Source organism: Pygocentrus nattereri, chromosome 2 (assembly GCF_015220715.1).
Source record: "Pygocentrus nattereri isolate fPygNat1 chromosome 2, fPygNat1.pri, whole genome shotgun sequence".
NCBI lineage: Eukaryota > Metazoa > Chordata > Actinopteri > Characiformes > Serrasalmidae > Pygocentrus > Pygocentrus nattereri.
The window spans coordinates 16,981,033-17,004,201 of NC_051212.1; the positions used below are offsets into that span (position 1 = coordinate 16,981,033).

At 40.6% G+C, this 23,169-nt stretch overlaps 1 protein-coding gene across 1 annotated transcript in view; it reads right to left on the reverse strand.

Moving 5' to 3' along the window:
- LOC108414290 (titin-like) overlaps nt 1–23,169 on the reverse strand; it is a 228,185-nt gene that overhangs the window by 177,495 nt on the left and 27,521 nt on the right. The window contains exons 6-13 of the mRNA XM_037534976.1: nt 19,321–19,590; nt 18,060–18,332; nt 11,095–11,364; nt 6,251–6,520; nt 3,823–4,095; nt 3,274–3,543; nt 944–1,213; nt 222–491 (exon numbers count right to left, since the gene is read on the reverse strand). Of these exons, the coding sequence (XP_037390873.1) occupies nt 222–491; nt 944–1,213; nt 3,274–3,543; nt 3,823–4,095; nt 6,251–6,520; nt 11,095–11,364; nt 18,060–18,332; nt 19,321–19,590 (2,166 nt within the window). The remainder of the gene's footprint in view (nt 1–221; nt 492–943; nt 1,214–3,273; nt 3,544–3,822; nt 4,096–6,250; nt 6,521–11,094; nt 11,365–18,059; nt 18,333–19,320; nt 19,591–23,169) is intronic.

The following is a 23,169-nucleotide window of genomic DNA, read 5'->3' on the forward strand; positions in this document are numbered from 1 at the left end:
ACTAGTTTATGATCTTTAATGTAAAATGTTAGAAATTGTTTTATCACTGATTTCAGATATAAATTATAGATGGTAATTTAATGTGGAATCTTTATTTTCATTTCCTTTTTTTCTGTCCCTGCAACCCAGAAGGATAAGCGGTTTAGATGTGTGTGTGTGTGTGTGTACACGTTCCTCTGAATAAATAATAAATAAATAAATGAATAAACTATAAATCTTACCTGTCACTCTGAGAGTAACAGTGTTGCTGTCTTGTGATGATGTGGGTCTGTTATCTCTCTCTCCTCTACACCAGTACTGATCCTGATCTGCTGCTGATCCGATGGTGAAGGTATTTGTCTGAGACTGACTGACTGCAGTTCTACTGCTGCCTTTATACCACTGATATCCCCAGTCACTGTAATAGTCTATCTCACACTTCAGAGTCACTGACTCTCCAGTGAACACAGGACTCCATCTGGGTTCTACGGTCAGTGTAGCTGTGGGTAAAGCTGTGAGGACAGATGAAAGGACAGTAAAAGATTTTTCAAAATTGCAGTCTGGAATGAAACATTTCTGACGTCCCAGAAACCTTTTAATTTCTAAAATAAGTGCTGAAAATGGATAATCTATGAACACCATATTGACTAATACAATGTTGACTATTGCAGTATTCAGAGTATTTAGAGTCGGTTTCATTAATGCATGTTTCCAGTCTGGTCCTGGAGGCCCACTGCTCTGCACACTGTATGTTCTCCTGTTCACATGATCTTCAACTCAGTAAGGGCTTGTTCTTTAGCTGACTGGATGGATCAGTTGGTGTACGCATAGCATGGAAATGTGCAGAAAAGGAGGTCTCCAAGAACAAGATTAAGAACCACCGTGGTAGCAAAAACATATCTGGTCTCATCTGTGTTGCTGTGATACTGAGATTAATGACCACTGAAGAGTTGATCTCACTCACCTGATACAGTCAGTGTAACAGCATCACTGGCGTGTGAGTAGCGTGATGTTCCTCTCACTGTTCCTCTACAGGTGTATTTTCCTCTGTGAGACTCTGTAACAGAGCTGATACTGTACTGCTGTTCATTACTGACAGGAGTGGATGAACCATCTTTAAACCAGCTGTACTGCCAGTTAGAGACTCCTCCTCCCTGTATGTCACATCTGAGAGTGACAATCTCTCCTCTGAACACCCAATCAGGCTGTATGGACACCACAGCTCTTGGTCTCTCTGTGGAAAGAAAAAATCCTCAGGAGAAATCATTGTAATGAAGATCTTTTTATGTCCATGCAGAACATAAAAGTTTTCTTGTTAAATAGCAGCATACAGAACACCTCCACTCCTTCCCAGTGAACAGCACTACAGTTAATCATCATAATAACAAGATAAGTGAGGAACACAGCATTGCTTAGATAAACTTGTTCATTTCTTACTAGTAATGTTACTTTGAAAACAAACACCTAAAGCGCACGAGACCCAGTGCACTGCAGCGTTAGACTCCTACAGTGTCTGTCTGAGAACACTCCTTTCAGATTTACTGTAGATGCTATTCATGAATTCATATTCATGTGTTCACAGATGTTACTGAAACAGCAGCACAACACACTGAGTATTTAAGCTGTAATTGGAATAAATGATCTGAGAATCAACACAGAATGAACAGGAATGTTTATCTTCAGTGATTTTTATCTTCATTAATCAATACTATTATTTACAAAGTAATCAAAGATATTAAGTGTTAAAAATGAAAGATGAATTATATTTGAAAAAAGTCATTATATATTTATTAAGCATTAGTTATTACTTATTAATTATGTTCTCAGTAATTAGTAACTGACTGCACTGTTAACTGATCATGTTGTTTGTTCATAGCTTACTGACTCATGAACTGTGTACTGACTCTGCAGTAGCTGCTGCTCATTACACAGTTAATGAGCTGATAAGTGTGTTTAAGTAAGGAACAATAAAACTAACTAGTACTTCTGTGTTAGTTCTGTTCATTGTCTGTCAGATGATTTACTGATTTAACTGTTTTTCCTCCACTGGGCAATGTTGTGTGGAACATACAATACTAGTTACTCAGTATTACACACATACTAATTACTACTTTATGGACCTCTAAAAGTAAAGAGACAATATTGGAAAGCATGAAATCTACACCTATTGACAGTATTTGTACACTGTTTTCTTAATATCTTCCATTTGAAAGCACCAAAGTGGTTCTTTTTAAAGGAATGCCATAGAAAACCCACTCCTGGATCCATAAATTGATTATGGATTGGAACATTATTATTATTAATTATTATTATTATTATTATTATTATTATTATACACTTTCATTGTTATTATTATAGTTTTATTCGCCATATCATCAATATTATTATTATTGTATAATTTAATAGTTATAGTTTTTAATCATTATTATTAGTATTATTACTATTATTACTACTACCACCATTTTGATAGTGCTGCTACTGAATATAGTTGTGTTTTATATATAGGACTGTCAAACGATTAATCTCAGAATTTCATATAGTTAATCGTGATTAATTGCATTTTTTAAAATCTGTGTAAATGTTATAGAAAATGAGGATTTTTAAGTGAAATGTCACAATTAAAATGGTGAACACATTTTATGCTAAATGTACTTATGTTAAAAACTGCTGGGACAAGAGAAAACTGAGTTTTATTCTCTCACATACTAGGCAGTAATACTGAACCTACAAAACAACTGGATTTGTAATAGATTAGGGAGCTGTGGTCTCAAATAGAAGACATGTAGTCACATACTGCTGTGTCTCAGTTCAGACATGTGTAACAAAATAAAATAAAAACTAAATAAAACTTCAATTGTGCTGAAGTTGTATTCAGTCACAGCCTATAGGACTTCACAGTACTGCACTAACAAAAATAAATTACACAAAGTTGGACTTCATTAAAGACATATAGTGTCATACCACAGTGCTACAGCATTGAAAACAGCATATAAACATGGCTCACTAGCCTCGTTTACATGCAGCTTCATAATCAGTTAATAATCCGAATAACAGCTCAATCAGAATAGAACTAGTTTTACATTAAAGATCATAAACGTTAGAAATTGTTTTGTCACTGATTTCAGATATAAATTATAGATGGCAATTTAATGTGGAATCTTTATTTTCATTTCCTTTTTTTCTGTCCCTACAACCCAGAAGGATAAGCGGTTTAGATGTGTGTGTGTGTGTGTGTGTGTACACGTTCCTATGAATAAATAATAAATAAATAAATGAATAAACTATAAATCTTACCTGTCACTGTGAGAGTAACAGTGTTGCTGGGTTGTGATGATTTGGGTCTGTAATATCTCTCTCCTCTACACCAGTACTGATCCTGATCTGCTGCTGATCTGATGGTGAAGGTGTTTGTCAGAGACTGACTGACTGCAGTTCTACTGCTGCTTTTATACCACTGATATCTCCAGTTACTGTGAGACTGTATCTCACACTTCAGAGTCACTGACTCTCCAGTGAACACAGGACTCCATGTGGGCTCTACAGTCAGTGTAGCTGTGGGTAAAGCTGAGAGAACAGAAGAAAGGACATTAAAAACAGTCTATCAGAGATTTAACACTCCATTTTAAACATTTACATATTCTAATTTAGAGAATTTATTTTTGGAGATTTCTAAAGATTTTTCAAAATTACAGTCAAGAATAAAACATTTCTGATGTCCCAGAAACCATTTAATACCTAAAAATAAACGCTGAAAATGGATAATCTATGAAAACCATGTTGATTACTGCAGTATTCAGAGTATTTACTGAGATTAATGACCACTAAAGAGTTGATCTCACTCACCTGATACAGTCAGTGTAACAGCATCACTGGTGTGTGAGGAGCGTGATGTTCCTCTCTCTGTTCCTCTACAGGTGTATGTTCCTCCGTCAGACTCTGTAACAGAGCTGATACTGTACTGCTGTTCATTACTGACAGGAGTGTATGAATCACCTTTAAACCAGCTGTACTGCCAGTTAGAGACTCCTCCTCCCTGTATGTCACATCTGAGAGTGACAGTCTCTCCACTGAACACCTGATCGTAAGGCTGTATGGACACCACAGCTCTTGGTCTCTCTGTGGAAAGAAAAAATCCTCAGGAGAAATCATTGTAATGAAGATCTTTTTATGTCCATGCAGAACATAAAAGTTTTCTTGTTAAATAGCAGCATACAGAACACCTCCACTCCTTCCCAGTGAACAGCACTACAGTTAATCATCATAATAACAAGATAAGTGTGGAACACAGCATTTGCTTAGATAAACTTGTTCATTTCTTACTAGTAATGTTACTTTCAAAACAAACACCTAAAGTGCACGAGACCCAGTGCACTGCAGCGTTAGACTCCTACAGTGTCTGTCTGAGAACACTGCTTTCAGATTTACTGTAGATGCTATTCATGAATTCATATCCATGTGTTCACAGATGTTACTGAAACAGCAGCACAACACACTGTGTATTTAAGCTGTAATTGAAATAAATGATCTGAGAATCAACACAGAATGAACAGGAATGTTTATCTTCAGTGATTTTTATCTCCATTAATCAATACTATTATTTACAAAGTAATCAAAGATATTAAGTGTTAAAAATGAAAGATGAATTATATTTGAAAAAAGTCATTATATATTTATTAAGCATTAGTTATTACTTATTAATTATGTTCTCAGTAATTAGTAACTGACTGCACTGTTAACTGATCATGTCGTTTGTTCATAGCTTACTGACTCATGAACTGTGTACTGACTCTGCAGTAGCTGCTGCTCATTACACAGTTAATGAGCTGATAAGTGTGTTTAAGTAAGGAACAATAAAACTAACTAGTACTTCTGTGTTAGTTCTGTTCATTGTCTGTCAGATGATTTACTGATTTAACTGTTTTTCCTCCACTGGGCAATGTTGTGTGGAACATACAATACTAGTTACTCAGTATTACACACATACTAATTACTACTTTATGGATCTCTAAAAGTAAAGAGACAATATTGGAAAGCATGAAATCTACACCTATTGACAGTATTTGTACACTGTTTTCTTAATATCTTCCATTTGAAAGCACCAAAGTGGTTCTTTTTAAAGGAATGCTATAGAAAACCCACTCCTGGATCCATAAATTGGAACATTATTATGATTATGATTATTATTATTATATACTTTCATTGTTTTTATTATAGTTTTATCATCACCATATCATCATTATTATTATTATTGTATAATTTCATAGTTATTTTAGTTTTAATCATTATTATTATTATTATTATTATTATTATTGTATAATTTCATATTTATAGTTTTTAATCATTATTATTATTATTATAGTTTTTATCATTATTATTAATATCATTACTATTATTACTACTACTACCACCATTTTGATAGTGTTGCTACAGAATATAGTTGTGTTGTTTTATATATAGGGCTGTCAAATGATTAATCTCAGAATTTCATATAGTTAATCGTGATTAATTGCATTTTTAAATATTTGTGTAAATATTATAGAAAATGAGGATTTTTAAGTGAAATGTTACAATTAAAATGGTGAACACATTTTATGCTAAATGTACTTATGTTAAAAACTGCTGGGACAAGAGAAAACTGAGTTTTATTCTCTCACATACTAGGCAGTAATACAGAACCTACAAAACAACTGGATTTGTAATAGATTAGGGAGCTGTGGTCTCAAATAGAAGACATGTAGTCACATACTGCTGTGTCTCAGTTCAGACATGTGTAACAAAATAAAATAAAAACTAAATAAAACTTCAATTGTGCTGAAGTTGTATTCAGTCACAGCCTATAGGACTTCACAGTACTGCACTAACAAAAATAAATTACACAAAGTTGGACTTCATTAAAGACATATAGTGTCATACCACAGTGCTACAGCATTGAAAACAGCATATAAATATGGCTCACTAGCCACGTTTACATGCAGCTTCATAATCAGTTAATAATCCGAATAACAGCTCAATCAGAATAGAACTAGTTTATAATCTTTAATGTAAAATGTTGGAAATTGTTTTGTCACTGATTTCAGATATAAATTATAGATGGTAATTTAATGTGGAATCTTTATTTTCATTTCCTTTTTTTTCTGTCCCCGCAACCCAGAAGGATAAGCGGTTTAGACGTGTGTGTGTGTGTGTGTGTGTGTGTGTGTGTGTGTGTGTGTGTGTACACGTTCCTATGAATAAATAATAAATAAATAAATGAATAAACTATAAATCTTACCTTTCACTCTGAGAGTAACAGTGTTGCTGTCTTGTGATGATGTGGGTCTGTTATCTCTCTCTCCTCTACACCAGTACTGATCCTGATCTGCTGCTGATCTGATGGTGAAGGTGTTTGTCTGAGACTGACTGACTGCAGTTCCACTGCTGCCTTTATACCACTGATATCTCCAGTTACTCTGAGATTGTATCTCACACTTCAGAGTCACTGACTCTCCAATGAACACAGGACTCCATCTGGGTTCTACGGTCAGTGTAGCTGTGGGTAAAGCTGTGAGAACAGATGAAAGGACAGTGAAAGTTTTTTCAAAATTGCAGTCTGGAATTAAGCATTTCTGACGTCCCAGAAACCTTTTAATTTCTAAAATAAATGCTGAAAATGGATAATCTATGAAAACCATATTGACTAATGCAATGTTGACTACTGCAGTATTCAGAGTATTTAGAGTCAGTTGGTATGTGGTAGCATGACACGGACTCTACAACCCACACAAGTGGCTCAGGTAGTGCAGCTCATCCAGGATGGCACATCAATGCGAGCTTTGGCAAGAAGGTTTGCTGTGTCTGTCAGTGTAGTGTCCAGAGGCTGGAGGCACTACCAGGAGATAGGCCAGTACACCAGGAGACATGGAGGAGGCCGTAGGAGGGCAACAACCCAGCAGCAGGACCGCTACCTCCGCCTTTGTGCAAGGAGAAACAGGAGGAGCACTGCCAGAGCCCTGCAAAATGACCTCCAGCAGGCCACAAATGTGCATGTGTCTGCACAAACGGTTAGAAACCGACTCCATGAGGATGGTATGAGGGCCCGACGTCCGCAGATGGGGGTTGTGCTCACAGCCCAACACCATGCAGGATGCTTGGCATTTGCCAGAGAACACCAGGATTGGCAAATTCGCCACTGGCGCCCTGTGCACTTCACAGATGAAAGCAGGTTCACACTGAGCACGTGACAGACGTGACAGAGCCTGGAGACGCCGTGGAGAGCGATCTGCTGCCTGCAACATCCTTCAGCATGACCGGTTTGGCAGTGGGTCAGTAATGGTGTGGGGTGGCACTTCTTTGGAGGGCCGCACAGCCCTCCATGTGCTCGCCAGAGGTAGCCTGACTGCCATTAGGTACCGAGATGAGATCCTCAGACCCCTTGTGAGACCATATGCTGGTGCGGTTGGCCCTGGGTTCCTCCTAATGCAGGACAATGCTAGACCTCATGTGGCTGGTGTGTGTCAGCCACACACCAGCGGCTATATATATTATATATATATTATATTATATATATATATATATATATATATATATATATATATATATATATATATATATATATATATATATTAATCAGTTTAATCAGAATTAAATCAGTGAAGCCAGCGCAGAGCTGCAATAAGCGAGCACAATTCCCGTGTGCTGCTTCTGAAGCACCCAGTTCTTGTTTCTCTGCTCTTAGTGTCATTGCGCTTGTTTTTCTAACTTCAATTTGACCTTATTTCTGCGCTCTCACATTAAAGACAGTCATCTCACTCCATACCTAAGCCTTTAAAGGAAGCATTACAGATGGCTGAGAGGACTATAACTGCATGTGAGCTGTATTATAATAATAATAATAATAATAATAATAATAATAATAAATCATGTCATATAGCGCCTTTCACAAACCCAAGGTCACTTCACATAGCATTGGCAGGAAACAAACAAAACAACAACAACAACAACAACAAAAAAAACTATGCAGAGGAGGAGTCAGAAAAATGTGCATTAAACAGAAAAGTATTCAAGTCTGATTTAAAAGAGGAAAGAGAAGAGCAGCCCTTGAGGGACTGAGGAAGAGAGTTCCAGAGTTTGGGGGCCATGGCACTGAAGGGCCACCCTCCCAAAGTGGAGAGTCTGGTGCGTGGAAGAGCAAGTAAGTTATTGCAAGAAGACCTGAGAGAGCGAGAGGGAGTGTAAGAGGTCAGCAGCTCTCTGAGTTGGGGGGGAGCAAGGTTATGCAAGGCTTTGAAAGTGAGTAGTAAAATTTTAAATGTTATATGGCACAGGACCGATTGCCAGTGTAGCTGAGAGAGAACAGGGGTGATATGATCTGAACGCTTAGTATGGGTGAGCACTCTAGCCGCAGAGTTCTGAATGTACTGTAACGTATGGATAGACTTTACAGGGAGACCAACAAAGAGGGAGTTACAGTAGTCAATAGGGGACATAATGAAGGCATGAACCAGAGTTTTGGCATCTTTATCGGTCAGGAACGGTTGGAGATGAACAACGTTACGTAAGTGAAAGAATGTAGTCTTAGTGAGGAACTTGATATGCAGATCAAAATTAAGTGATGAGTCAAGCAAAACACCAAGGTTTCTAACAACAGGTGCAGACTTACCGAGCAGGCAATCAATACTAACTGAAAAACTGTATGACTTTGATAGTAAATGTTTAGGGCCAACCAGTAAGACATCTGTTTTATCAGTGTTTAGTATGAGAAAGTTATTATGCATCCAAAGCTTTAAATCAGAAATAAAATCAATTAGTGTAGTGGGAGGGGAATCCGAGGGTGTGTGTGTACTGAGATATAACTGAATATCAACATAACGATGAATGTTTAGGCCATGGCTACGAATAATCTGCCCAAGGGGTGAAATATAAATTAAGAAAAGTAGGGGTCCAAGAACCACTGTCAACAGACTGGAGAACATCATTAACAACTCGCAGAAGAGCGGTCTCAGTGCTGTGGTGAGTACGGAAACCAGACTGGAATGGCTCATAGAGGGCATTATCACTCAGAAATGTCTGGAGTTGGGAAGCAACCACTCTTTCCATTACTTTAGCTAAAAACGGAAGGTGTGAGATGCGTCTGTAATTAGAAAGAGAAGTCGGGTCCAATTCAGGTTTCTTAAGTATCGGTGTAACTGCAGCGGTTTTAAGGGCAGTAGGAACAGAATCAGAAGAGAGACATGAATTTATCACTATAGCAATTGGGCTGTTGATTACAGATGGACAGACCTTGAGTAGAGGGGTGGGGGCAGGGTCAAGCTGACAGGAGGAAGCATTAGACTTAGTGATGAGCTCAGAGACAGAAAAGGAGTCAACAGGTGTGAAACAAGTTAGCTTTGTATTCAAAGAAGTAGTAGTTGGAGCGGGCAGTATTAAGGGCATCCCTATATTTGTGGGTGTGTTGACTGTAAAGTAGAAAGTGGACAGTAAGGCTTGTTTATTTATAAAGGCACTCAAGACGCCGACCAATGGCCTTCAGTACCCTTAGTTCAGGGGTGAACCAAGGACAGGAGTGGGTGGCAGGAAGAAGTCTATTCTTAAAAGGGGCAAAATCATTAAGCAGTCCAGAGATAGTGTCATTATAAAGAGAAACCATGCTCTCAGGGGATGATAGGTTATGTAGGTCAGACAGGGCTGAAGACTGAAGAGAAGCAGCAAACAGATTGAGATTGACAGACCTAATATCACGATAGACAACATATTTTTTCACAGGGGGGAGGAGTAGAAAAATGAAAACTACATTCAATGAGCTTATGGTCACAGATACCAGAAACTGAACCAGAGACAGAGATGTCATTCAAACCAGTAGAGCAGAGTAAATCAAGAGCATGTCCATGAGTGTGAGTAGGAAAATCAACATGCTGCATGAAGTTAAACACTCTAAAGCTGAAAGGAACTCAGATGTGAAAGAGCATTCAGTATCAACATGGATATTGAAGTCAGCAAGCACAATTATGGCAAAGCAAAGAAATGAGATGGAAAAAAATTTAGTCTATTTGATTTTGGTGAACTCCATGTGCTGATGTCCAGGAGTACAGATGTCATTTAGGATGCTTGAAAAATATGTTAGAGATGAAAAAGTTACTGTAATCACAGAAGCTCATTAGCCGTTCTCTTGCTTGTTTCCAAGGCCATTTTGCCCAACAGTATTTTCCTCCTTCCTGCTTTTACGTACTGGCCCACTTTCAGACAAGTGGAGTTACTCATGAACACATGAGGTAAAAATACTGAGAATCAGGGCTGAAACACATCACATGTTCCTCTTGTGTCACCTGGTAACAAAACACTGTTCCTCTGCTGTGAAGCTGAGATCTGGTAACAGACTCAGAAAGAAAAAAAGACTCACACCACACCACGCACTTCTTTATACAACACGGCTGTCTGAACTGATCTTAACTCATCTTTATTTGTTAAGAACTAGATGATTAGATTGTGATTTTTAGGTTAGCACAACATGGTATCATTATTTTATCAGTTTAATTCTGACTGGTTACAGTTATTAACTTCTATTTAATAATAACTAGAGAATCAGTGTATCATTTTTATGTTAGTACAACTTGCTGCCATAATGCCATCACATTATCCAGTCATTTCCGATCTGTAGATTATGACCCAATTTTTAATCAATAAAGAATTAGTATTTAAAGACATTTTAGCGCAATATTATTAATGTGGAATCTTTATTTTCATTTCCTTTTTTTTCTGTCCCCGCAACCCAAAAGGATAAGCAGTTTAGATGATGTGTGTGTCTTTGTGTGTGTGTGTGTGTGTACATGTGTGTGTACACTTTCCTATAAATAACCACATAAATAAAATGAATCTCTTAAATGTAACCTTTCACTGTGAGAGTAACAGTGTTGCTGTGTTGTGTTGATTTGGGTCTGTTATCTCTCTCTACTCTACACCAGTACTGATCCTGATCCTGATCTGCTGCTATTGGAGATTTAACTCACTGCTCTGCACACTGTAAAAGGAGGTCTCCAAGAACAGGATTAAGCACCACCGTGTTATCAAAAAAACATATCTGGTCTCATCTGTGTTGCTGTGATACTGAGATTAATGAACTGAAGAGTTGATCTCACTCACCTGATACAGTCAGTGTAACATCACTGGTGTGTGAGGAGCGTGATGTTCCTCTCACTGTTCCTCTACAGGTGTATTTTCCTCTGTGAGACTCTGTAACAGGGCTGATACTGTACTGCTGTTCATTACTGACAGGTCTGTTTGGATCATCTTTAAACCAGCTGTACTGCCAGTTAGAGACTCCTCCTCCCTGTATGTCACATGTGAGAGTGACAGTCTCTCCTATAAACACCTGATCACCAGGCTGTATGGACACCACAGCTCTTGGTCTCTCTGTGGAGAAAAAGAAATCCTCAGACCAAATACTTCTGATTAAGAATTTTTTTATGTCCATGCACAATATAAAGAATAATATTTTTAGATATTAGCACACAGAACACACATCCTCTCTGTCCCTGTGAGTAGCACTACAATTGAGTATAATAATAAGAGAAATGTGGAACACAGCATTTTTAAAATGAACTGCTTAATTTATTACTAGTAATGTTACTTTCAAAGCAAACAGCTAAATAATAATAATAATAATAATAATTCTTTATTTTTATATAGCGCTTTATCAACATGTTTTTTATTTAATCTGTTATGCTTTGTCTCTTGGCATCTCTTGGAGTACTGACTAAGTCTCTTGTATCTTTGGAATATCAATCCTTGTTTTTCCTTGTTTGTTCCTCTTTTTCACTCATCTTTACAGATATTGTTGTAGTATTAGTTGTAGTATCCATATCTTTCCTGACAGCTCTCTGGAATTTACAGATTATCTCTCTCAAAAAATCTTTGTGCTTCTTGATTTTGGTAACTTTTCTCTTTTTTCATCACCACTGTGCCATCCACAATAACTCAGTGTGCTGATGTCCAGGTGTACGGTTCTCATTTTGGTTGCTTGAAAAATGTATTAGGAATGAAAAAGTCACTGTAATCACAGAAGCTCATTAGCCGTTCTCTTGCTTTACCACTGTTTCCAAAGTCATTTTGTCCAACAGTATTTTCCTCATTCACTTTTCATACCTTCACATTCCGATCTCACAGAAAACTTGTTTGCAAGTTTTGTCAATTTAAGCTTGATCATATAACATTCCAATTCCTTGATTATTTGCATCCATTACTGGGGCATAAACTTGGATTACTGCCATTTTGAATGGTTGTGCATGAAATCAGACTGACATCAGCTGATCATTCATGGCATTACATCCAGTATTAGAATTGCTGACATCCTTATTGACAATGAAAACCACTCAGTTTCTTCTTTTATGTAACCCAAGTAGTAGGTAGTATGTTCCCCCTGAATTATAATGTCCTAATCTGATCCATTTTAGCTCATTAATCTCTAGGGTGTTGATGTGTAGATGATCCATTTTCATCTTCACTATTTTCCGTTCGCCATGATTCTTACTTCATACATTGCATTACCTGCATTAAAGTTTGGTGGAGGAGGGATAATGCTATGGTGCTGTTTTTCAGGGGTTGGGCTAGGCCTCTTAGTTCCAGTGAAGGAAAATCTTAATGCTTCAGCAAACCAAGACATTTCAGACAACTGTGTGCTTTCAACTTTGTGGGAACACAAGAGGAAGGCCCTTGTATGTTCCACCATGACTGTGGTCCCGCACATAAAGTAAGGTCCATAAAAGCCTGACAGGATGAGTTTGGTGTGGAGGAACTTGACTGGCCCACACAGAGACCTGACTTCAACATTGAACACCTTTATGTGTGTGTGTGTGTGTGTGTGTGTGTGTGTGTGTGTGTGTGTGTGTGTGTGTGTGTGTGATGAGCTGTATACTGTGGGAAGAACAGTTCACAGAAAGCTTTTCAAACTCTCTCCTAAATGCGCATTTTTTTAAACCAATAAAGACTGCACTGTACAAATATTTCTTTGATTTCTCTCTTTTATCGTGGCTTAGCTAATCAATCTAATCATGAGGGACTTTTGGGGGGCGCATGTGAAGCATGGCCACCCTTCTGGACACCCCAGTTAGTGAAAGTAGAAAAGTTAGCCATCATCAATAAAGCATTGATTATGCTTATGGTGAAAATCTGCCATTGAGGAAGTTACTAATTAGTAATCAGAGTGTGATGATGCTGCATTTAATAATTAGTGTATCTTGCTGTGATAGGCCTCTCCTTGGATCACCACCTTATCGTGGTGGAGGGGTTTGCGTGCTTGAATGATCTTAGGAGCTATGTTGTCTGGAGCAAAAGCTCCTGGTAGGGTCTCCCATGGCAAACTGGTCCTAGGTGACAGGTCAGACAAAGTGTGATCCATAATAACCCCTATGAAGACACAAAAGCAGGACTTGTGTACCCTGCCCAGAACAGGGTTACCGGGGCCCCACCCTGGAGCCAGGCCTGGGGGAGGGGCTCGCCAGCGAGCGTCTGGTGGCCGGGCATTTACTCATGGTGCCCGGCCGGGCCCAGCCCGAAGGAGTTACATGAGTCCCCCCTCCCATCGACCCACCACCAATGGGAGGGGCAGTAGTAGGGGTTCGGTGCGTTGTGGATCGGGCAGTGTCCAAAGGCGTGGGCCTTGGCGTTCTGATCCTCGGTTGCTGAAATTGGCTTTTGGAACTTGGAACGTTACCTCACTGGCGGGGAAAGAGCCTGAGTTGGTGCGCGAGGTTGAGAGATACCGGCTAGATATAGTCGGGCTCACCTCAACACACAGCTTGGGATCTGGGTCCAATCTCCTTGAGAGGGGCTGGACTTTATTCTTTTCTGGAGTTGCCCATGGTGAGAGGCGGCGGGCAGGTGTGGGCTTTCTCATAGCCCCTCGACTCGGTGCCTGTATGTTGGGGTTTTCTCCGGTGGACGAGAGGGTAGCTTCCCTACGCCTTCGGGTTGGGGAACGGGTCCTGACTGTTGTCTGTGCTTATGCACCGAACAGCAGTTCAGAGTACCCAGCCTTCTTAGAGTCCTTGGGAAGGGTGCTTGAAGGTGCTCCTCCTGGAGACTCTATTGTCCTACTGGGGGACTTCAATGCTCACGTGGGCAATGACAGTGAGACCTGGAGGGGTTTGATTGGGAGGAATGGCCTCTCTGATCTGAACCCGAGTGGTGTTCAGTTTTTGGACTTCTGCGCAAACCACAGTTTGTCCATCACGAACACCATGTTTGAACACAAGGATGTCCATAAGTGCAAATGGCACCAGGACACCCTAGGCCGCAGTTCAATGAATGACTTTGTAGTCGTGTCATCGGACTTGCGGCCATGTGTTTTGGACACTCGGGTAAAGAGAGGAGCTGAGCTGTCAACTGATCACCACCTGGTGGTGAGTTGGATCAGGTGGTGGGGGAAGATGCCGGTCAGACCAGGCAAGCCCAAACGTATAGTGAGGGTTTGCTGGGAACGTCTAGCAGAAGAACCTGTCAGATTGATCTTCAACTCACACCTCCGTCAGAACTTTGACCAGATATCGGGGGAGGTGGGGGACATTGACTCAGAATAGGCCATGTTCCGTTCCTCCATTGCTGAAGCGGCTGACTGTAGCTGTGGCCGTAAGGTAGTTGGTGCCTGTCGGGGCGGTAATCCTCGAACCCGGTGGTGGACACCCCAGGTGAGAGATGCCATCAAGCTGAAGAAGGAGTCCTACCGGGCATGGTTGGCCTGTGGGACACCAGAGGCAGCTGGCAGGTATCGACAGGCCAAGCGATCTGCGGCTTCAGTTGTCGCCAAGGCAAAAACCCGTGTATGGGAGGAGTTTGGTGAGGCCTTGGAAAGTGACTTTAAGTCGGCTCCGAAAAGATTCTGGCAAACCGTCAGGCGACTCAGAAGGGGAAAGCAGTGTGCCACTAGCACTGTATATAGTGGAGATGGTGTGCTGCTGACTTCGACTGAAGACGTCATTGGGCGGTGGAAGGAGTACTTTGAGGACCTTCTCAATCCCACCGACACGTTCTCCAGTGAGGAGGCTGAGTCTGGGGACATGGGAATAGGCTTGTCCATTACTGAGGCCGAAGTCGCTAAGGTAGTTAAGAAGCTCCTTGGTGGCAAGGCTCCAGGGGTGGATGAGATCCGCCCTGAGTTCCTCAAGGCTCTGGATGTTGTGGGGCTGTCTTGGCTGACCCGCCTTTTCAACATTGCGTGGACATCGGGGGCGGTGCCACTGGATTGGCAGACTGGGGTGGTGGTGCCTCTTTTTAAAAAAGGGGACCGGAGGGTGTGTTCCAACTACAGGGGAATCACACTCCTCAGCCTCCCTGGCAAGGTCTATGCAGGGGTACTGGAGAAGAGAGTCCGGCTTATAGTCGAACCTCGGATCCAGGAGGAACAGTGCGGGTTCCGCCCTGGTCGTGGAACACTGGACCAACTCTTCACCCTCTCCAGGATTCTGGAGGGTTCATGGGAGTTTGCCCAACCAGTCCACATGTGCTTTGTGGATCTGGAGAAGGCATTCGACTGTGTTCCCCGGGGTATTCTGTGGGAGGTGCTTCGGGAGTACGGGGTACATGGCTCTTTGCTACGAGCCATTCAGGCCCTGTACAAACAAAGCAGGAGTTTGGTTCGCATGGCCGGCAGTAAGTCAGACTCGTTCCCAGTGAGAGTTGGACTCCGTCAGGGCTGCCCTTTGTCACCGATTCTATTCATAATTTTTATGGATAGAATTTCTAGGCGCAGTCAAGGGATGGAGGGTGTCCGGTTTGGTGACCTCAGGGTCACATCGCTGCTGTTTGCAGATGATGTGGTCCTATTGGGGACATCAGGCCGCGAACTTCAGCTTTCGCTGGATCGGTTTGCAGCCGAGTGTGAAGCGGCTGGGATGAGAATCAGTACCTCTAAATCCGAGACCATGGTTCTCAGGCGGAAAAGGGTGGAGAGCCCTCTCTGGGTCGGGGATAGGCTCTTGCCTCAAGTGGAGGAGTTCAAGTATCTCGGGGTCTTGTTCACGAGTGATGGTACAAGGGAGCGGGAGATTGACAGGCGGATTGGTGCTGGGTCAGCAGTGATGCGGGCTCTTTACCGGTCTGTTGTGGTAAAGAAAGAGCTGAGCCATAAGGCAAGGCTCTCGATTTACCGGTCGATCTACGTTCCCACCCTCACCTATGGTCATGAGCTTTGGGTAATGACCGAAAGAATAAGATCGCGAATACAAGCGGCCGAAATGAGTTTCCTCCGCAGGGTGTCTGGACTCTCCCTGAGAGATAGGGTGAGAAGTTCAGTCATCCGGGAGGGACTCGGAGTAGAGCCGCTGCTTCTTCACGTCGAGAGGAGCCAGCTGAGGTGGTTCGGGCATCTGGTTAGGATGCCTCCTGGACGCCTCCCTCGGGAGGTGTCACAGGCGAGTCCACCTGGGAGGAGACCCCGGGGAAGACCCAGGACACGCTGGCGCGACTATATCGCCCAGCTGGCCTGGGAGCGCCTCGGAATCCCCCTTGGAGAGCTTGTGGAAGTGGCTGGGGAAAGGGAGGTCTGGGCTTCATTGCTTAGGATGCTGCCCCCGCGACCCGAACCCCGGAGAAGCGGAAGATAATGGATGGATGGATGGATGGATGGATGGATGCTGTGATAGGCTAATTTACTTAGCAAGCAGGCAATTGAATGTACACTGGGTCCCTTCAGCAGTGCTGCTCCATGAGCTACATTATGATGTAGACTATGAGATGCTAAGATGAGTTAACTATCAAAAATTTGTTGACTATAATAATTTATAATAATTTCTTTGTACAGTTGAATACATGCCTATGTTGTAGGTTATTTATACAGTCTGCCTAGTTTCTGTTCATTAGACTCATGTATACTCTGTAGCAAGTATAGTGTAAATGAATAATTCTATGGCCTCTCTATATGAAATGTCTTATAGTTAATGTTGCCACTTCCACTATTAAGTTATATTGATATATTAACCCAGGTCAGCACAGGACCTATAAACGTGCATAACATCAATATTAACATCAATCATTTAAAAGAAACATGAACATCACAAATAAAAGTCAATTATGCCAGTAAAACGCTGCACTCATAGCAGCATGTTCTGTCTGTTGATGCTTTTGTCTGTCTGCATTGCTTAAACCAGGATAAAAATACAGACTGAAACTGATCTTCTCAAGCTTTCTTGAAACCCACAACACAGATGATACAGTTATAGCAGAGGTAGTCAGACCAGTTACAAGTACGTTATTGAAACTTGCTGTGCAACTGCTTTTTGATTATGAATCATATAGTGACCTTATCTGACCAGACATAAAAGAAAAGAAATTGTCATTTTAAAATTGTACCTGTCCTTTTCTGATACTAAAAACCCACAGGTGAACACGTAGATGAACTGTAGATAATTTGTGGTCCTGGTTAAGAGTGATAAACTTTTAACAATGTTTAAACGTTGTTTAAACAGGACTATTTAGCTTTAGTTCATGTGGTCCGTGTCTACAGAATGATGTATTGATGCCATTAGGGCTTGTGCTTTTAAAAGATGTTTAAAGATCTTCATTGCTTCCTATGTGCATGCACAGTATAAACATTTTGCAGCAGAACATTAAAATGCACTTCAGTATTTTAAAGTACAATACCAGAATCTGTGACCGTGGCGTTACTTAATTGGCACCAAATGGTGCAGTCAGTGTAACAGCATCACTGGTCTGTGAGTAATGTCGGTCTAATGACTGTGTTCCTTTACAGGTATAAACTTCCATATGTAAGACCAATCAGCATCAGATTTTTTTGCCCCTGTATCACTGTGAAGTTTAAGAGCCTTAAACCACTCGTGCTGCTAGCCATCTCCACTTTCTATATCACATGTGAGAGTGACTGTCTCTCTGATGAACACATGATCAGCTGGTCCTATTTTCACTGTCACTTTTGGTTTCACTGTACAAACATGACAAATACATTAGAAACTTTTGAGACAAACATTTTGTCAAAACGTATATGTGAATTTTGAAAATCATGGAAAAATCTGGAATTTTGAGTATTTATGGTAAGTGCCCCCAAGTCATTCTAAAGTCAATTTTGTAGCAAAAATAAAACAAAAAACAAGACATACCTTTAACTGTAATAATGACTTGATCACTGAGCTGTGTGTAATAGATTCCTCTGTGTGCTTCACATCTGAACTCTGCTGTTCCTCCATCAGACACTGTTACACTGACTGTGTTGGTGTCTTTATCTGCAGTATTCAGAGGCTGTAATTGCTGAGAGCCATTATACCAGAGAAACTCCCATCCAATAGACTGCTTTACCTTACAGGTCAGAGTAATTGTGTCTCCAGTGTAGACAGAGCTCTGAGGACCCACGCTGACAGTCAGATTGGGTTTTTCTGTTGATATGAAATGATGACACTATGAGAGTTACTTCTTATAACACAAGCAGTAATTCAGTCATCTAAAGTGCTGGATTGTAGTAATAAATCTTTCTAATTTGTTTTTCTCCCTGTAAAGCACTATTAAAAGGTGCATTATGAGTTTACTTGAAATATATATATATATATATATATATATATATATATATATATATATATATATATAATTATACAATTATAATTGTAATGTAAAAATACCAACATTTTAACTTCTTTGACAAGAAACTGGACCTGCTCCTCCCAGAATGCACCATTTTTACAGCAAGTTGTTATATTTAAGGAGCTGGATTACTGTATACCTTTAGCTGTAAATTTGTATCAGTTCTTTACAGTGTAGCTCCAGTGTTGGGCAATTATTTAAAAAATGAATCCATTCAAGTTACTAATTATTTCTCTCTACATTTAATGACATTACTTTTACCTCCTACTCTGAAAAAACATGTTAAATTTATATGATTCAAATGTGTACATTATTTCAGCACAAGATATAAATTTTACATCAACTTAACGTGAGTTAATTAAGTACTTTCAAACAATAGTCCATTCACGAAGAGCTAACATACATGTGAATCAAATCAATTTAAAGCAATCTTTTTAAGAAACCTCTTTTCAGTGTAGAAAAAGTAAAGCCATCACAGATTATTTTACATCTGCATTACTCTCTATCAAACTATCTCACTATATCGGCAGACGAGTTGCTTGTTTTATATTTACTCAAAAGTCCCTCGCCCAGATTAAATGTCATTGTATTACGATCATGTGTCAACGCTACTTTTTAAACTACATGTGAGAGTGACTGTCTCTCTAATGAACACATGATCAGCTGGTTGTACTTTCACAGTTTTGGTCTCACTGTACAAAAACATTCTGAAACTTAAATATTCTGTCAAAAGCCGCACCTAAGCCCCCTGCCAGTAAAAACAATAAAACAGAAAACAGGACTTACCTTTAATTGTAATCTTGGCTGAATCACTGAGCTGTGTACTGTAGTCTCCTCTGAGTGCTGCACATTTAGTCTTTGTTGTTTCTTCGTCAGACACTGTTACATCCACTGTGTTGGTGCCTTTATCTTCAGTACTCTGAGGCTGTAATTGCGGAGAGCTTTTGCGCCAGAGAAACTCCCATCCAGTAGACTCCACCTCACAGATCAGAGTAACTGTGTCTCCAGTGCAGACAGAGCTTTGATGTTCCTCCCCCTCAGGTTCTCTGTGGTTCTCTGTTGAAATTAAATAATGAAACTATCAGAGCTTCTTCTCATTTACTAACACAGTCAGGTCCAAAAGTATTTGGACTGTGAGTCTTTTTTGTTTTGTAATTTTGCCTCTCTACACCACCACAATGGATTTGAAATTGAGCAGTCAAGATACAATTAAAGTGTGGACCTTCAAAAATACTGCATTAACTGTTTAGGAATTACAGACAATTTTACATAGTCCCTCCATTTCTACAGGCATGAAAGTAATTGGGTAGTTTAATCAAAAGTAGTTTCGTGATTTTATGACAAATTATGGCAATAAAAGGTCTGGAGCAGATTCCAATTGTTCTATATGCATTTGGTAGCTGTTCATGGGAAGCTCTCAATATACAATCCAAAGGGGTGGCGATGAGTGAAGGGGGCTGTCATTAGGCTGAAGAAAACAAAACAAACCTGTCAGAGAGACAGCAGAAACTTTATGAGTGGAGAGGGAAAGAAAGGGCACATAGTCTGAAGCACATCACATCATTTGTCAAACATGGTGGAGGCAGTGTTACAGCACGTGCATGCACAGCAGCGAAAGGAAACTGCATCACTGGGGTTTACTGATGATAGAAGCAGCAGGATGAATTCTGAAGTGTATAGAAATTTACTTTCTGCTCAGATTCAGTGAAATGCTGCAAGAAACTGAGAGGATGACACCTCAGAGTAGATGGATAATGACCCAAAACATACTGTGAAAGCAACCCAAGAGCTTCTTATGACAAAGAAATGGAATGTTCTTAAATGGAGTCTCACCTGATCTCAACCCAGCTGAGCATGATTTTCACTTAATAAAGATAAAACTAAAGGCAGAAACACCCACAAACAATCAGCAACTGAAGGCAGCTGCAGTAAAGGCCTGTAAAGGCCTGGCAAAATATTCTGTTCCTCAATCAGGCTCATTTTAGCACCTGCACATGGTAATTCATGGGTACTGCAGGCATTCAATTTGTATGAGTCTTCCTCTGGTTTGTTTGCAGTCATAGTTCAGGCAAGATGAGATGCGCACAAACAACCACATTCTCCCTTTTACGTGTGTGCCTAGGAACATATATGCCTGTAACTTTATAAAGTATTAAAACTTAAGCTGTGTTAATAGTTTGTTAGATTTTTTTTCTAATTTGTCACATTTAAATGTTTCAGATCATCCAACTAATTATAAAACAAGATGAAGACAACATGCATGAATACAAAATGCAACTTTTAAATGATTATTCCATTTATTGAAGATAAATGGTAGCAGTAGCACAGGGGTCCTGCAGGAAACAGTCCTGGTACTATTCCTTTTCATCCTGTGCTCTGTGGACTTCATGCACAGCTCACCAAACTGCCAACAACAGAAGTTCTCTGATGACTCAGCAATCATCAGACTCATTACAGATGAGGATGACAGAGAGTACAGAGAATTGACCCAGGACTTTGTGGACTGGTGTCTGAGCAAACATCTCCTGAATAACGTTTGAAAGACCCTAGAGATGGTGGTGCTGCAGGCGCAGTCACCTTCCTCCACCAGTGAATATCCAGGGAGAGAGCCTACCTGGGTTTTCACCTTAACAATAGACTGGACTGGTCAGATAACATTTGTGCACTTTGCTATCTTATCTTAAAAATACACACATGTGAAAACATCATTTCTGGCTAATAACTGGTTGTGTCAACCTTGCTAGTAAAAATTGCAAAAACTTGCAATTTCTCTTTTAAATTGCTGTAGAGGTGTTTTGACCCACTCTTCTTTGCAGAATTGGAGGCATGTCAAACATGAAATGTCATTAACATTGGTGGACTTGTTTGTGCGCTTCATTGCCCTGTTGCATAACCCAACTGTGCTTGAACTTTAGGTCACAAAATGATGGGTGATCATTCTCTGATAAAGAGCAGAATTTATTGTTCCATCAATTATGACAAGGCTTTCAGGCTTTCAGGTCCTGCAGAAGCAAAACAGCCCCAGACCATCAAACTACCATCACCATGTTTGACTGTTGGTATGATGTTCTTATACTGGAATGCGCTGTTAGCTTTATGCCAGATGTAGCAGGACCCATGTCTTCCAAAAAATTCCACCTTTGACTCATCAGTTCAGAGAAAATCATTCAGAAGACCCTGGGGGACTTTGTTAGCTACCTTTTAAGCTGTTCTACAGCTGGTTGGGATCCCAACAGGACCACCTTAGAGCAGGTATTATGTGGGTGGTGGATCACCTCAGCACTTCAGTCAAACAGATGTTGTACTGTGCAGTGTTACTGCAGTGCTGGGAATGAGCCACCACCTGAATAGTACCTGCTCTGTGGTGGTCCTGTCAGGATCCTGACCAGCTGAAGAACAGCATATAAGGGGGCTAACAAAGGAACTGGAACTTTCTGGAACTGTCTTCAGTTGTGCCACCATATGGGGCCTTTGTTGTAGTATTTTACTCTAGCACCTACACTCTTTGATTATGAAGCCATGCTGTTGTAACATCCACAGAATGCTTCTTGGCATTGTCATTTTAAGATAAACATGGACATCCCTGAAATAATCGCCATACAAAAGGCCGCATATGATGCTCCAATATGTCTATATATCTTTCAGTGCTGATGGTGCTTTCATAAATGTCTAAGTAATCCATGTCACTGGCACTAACACGTTAAAATATCAGCACAGACCCTGACTTTTGATCTTTACACTGGACAAAATTTGTGGTCTTTAACTTCTTTGCCCCAGATAAAAAGACTATTTTTCTGCTATAAACAATGAATGAAGGGTTCCAACTCTCAGGTTGGAGGGTCTCCTTGCCATCACCCTGATCTTTAGCTCCCTCCACAGATTCTTCAAGTCAGGACTCTGGCTGGGCCACCACAAAAAGTTAACATTTTCTTCGCTCACCATTTCTTCACCACTTCTGCTGTGTGTTTTGGGTCGTTGTCATGCTGAAATGTACACTGGTGCCCAAGGCCAAGTTTCGCTGCAGACTGCCTGATGTTGTTGTTGAGAATCTTGATGTATTGCTCTTTATTCATGGTGCCATTTACTGTGATTAGGTTCCCTGGTCCATTGGCTGAAAAACACCCCCAAATCATTAGGTTCCCACCACCATGTTTGACAGTGGGGATGGTGTTCTTAGGGTTGAAGGCTTCTCCTTTTTTACACCAAATGAAGGACACATCATTGTGGTTAAATTTTAAATTTAAACATTAAATTTTTGTTTCATCTGACCATAAAACAGAACACAAGAAGTCTTCTTCTTTTTCCAGATGAGCATTTGCAAAGGCCAAGCTTTTGTGTGCCTTTTCTGGAGAAGTGGCGTCCTCCGTGGTCTGCATCTGTAGAACCCAGCAGTGTGCAGTGTCCGTTGGACTGTCTGCCTTGAGATGATGCCACCAGCAGAGCCCAGATTCACCAGGATGGCCTTGGTGGTGATCCTTGGATTCTTTTTCACCTCTCTCACTATCCTCCTGGCCAGCACAGGTGTCACTTTTGGCTTCGGACTACGTCCTCTGAGATTTTCCACAGTGCGGAACGTCTTGTATTATTGAATAATACTTCACTGTAGCCACTGGAACTTGAAAACATTTAGATATG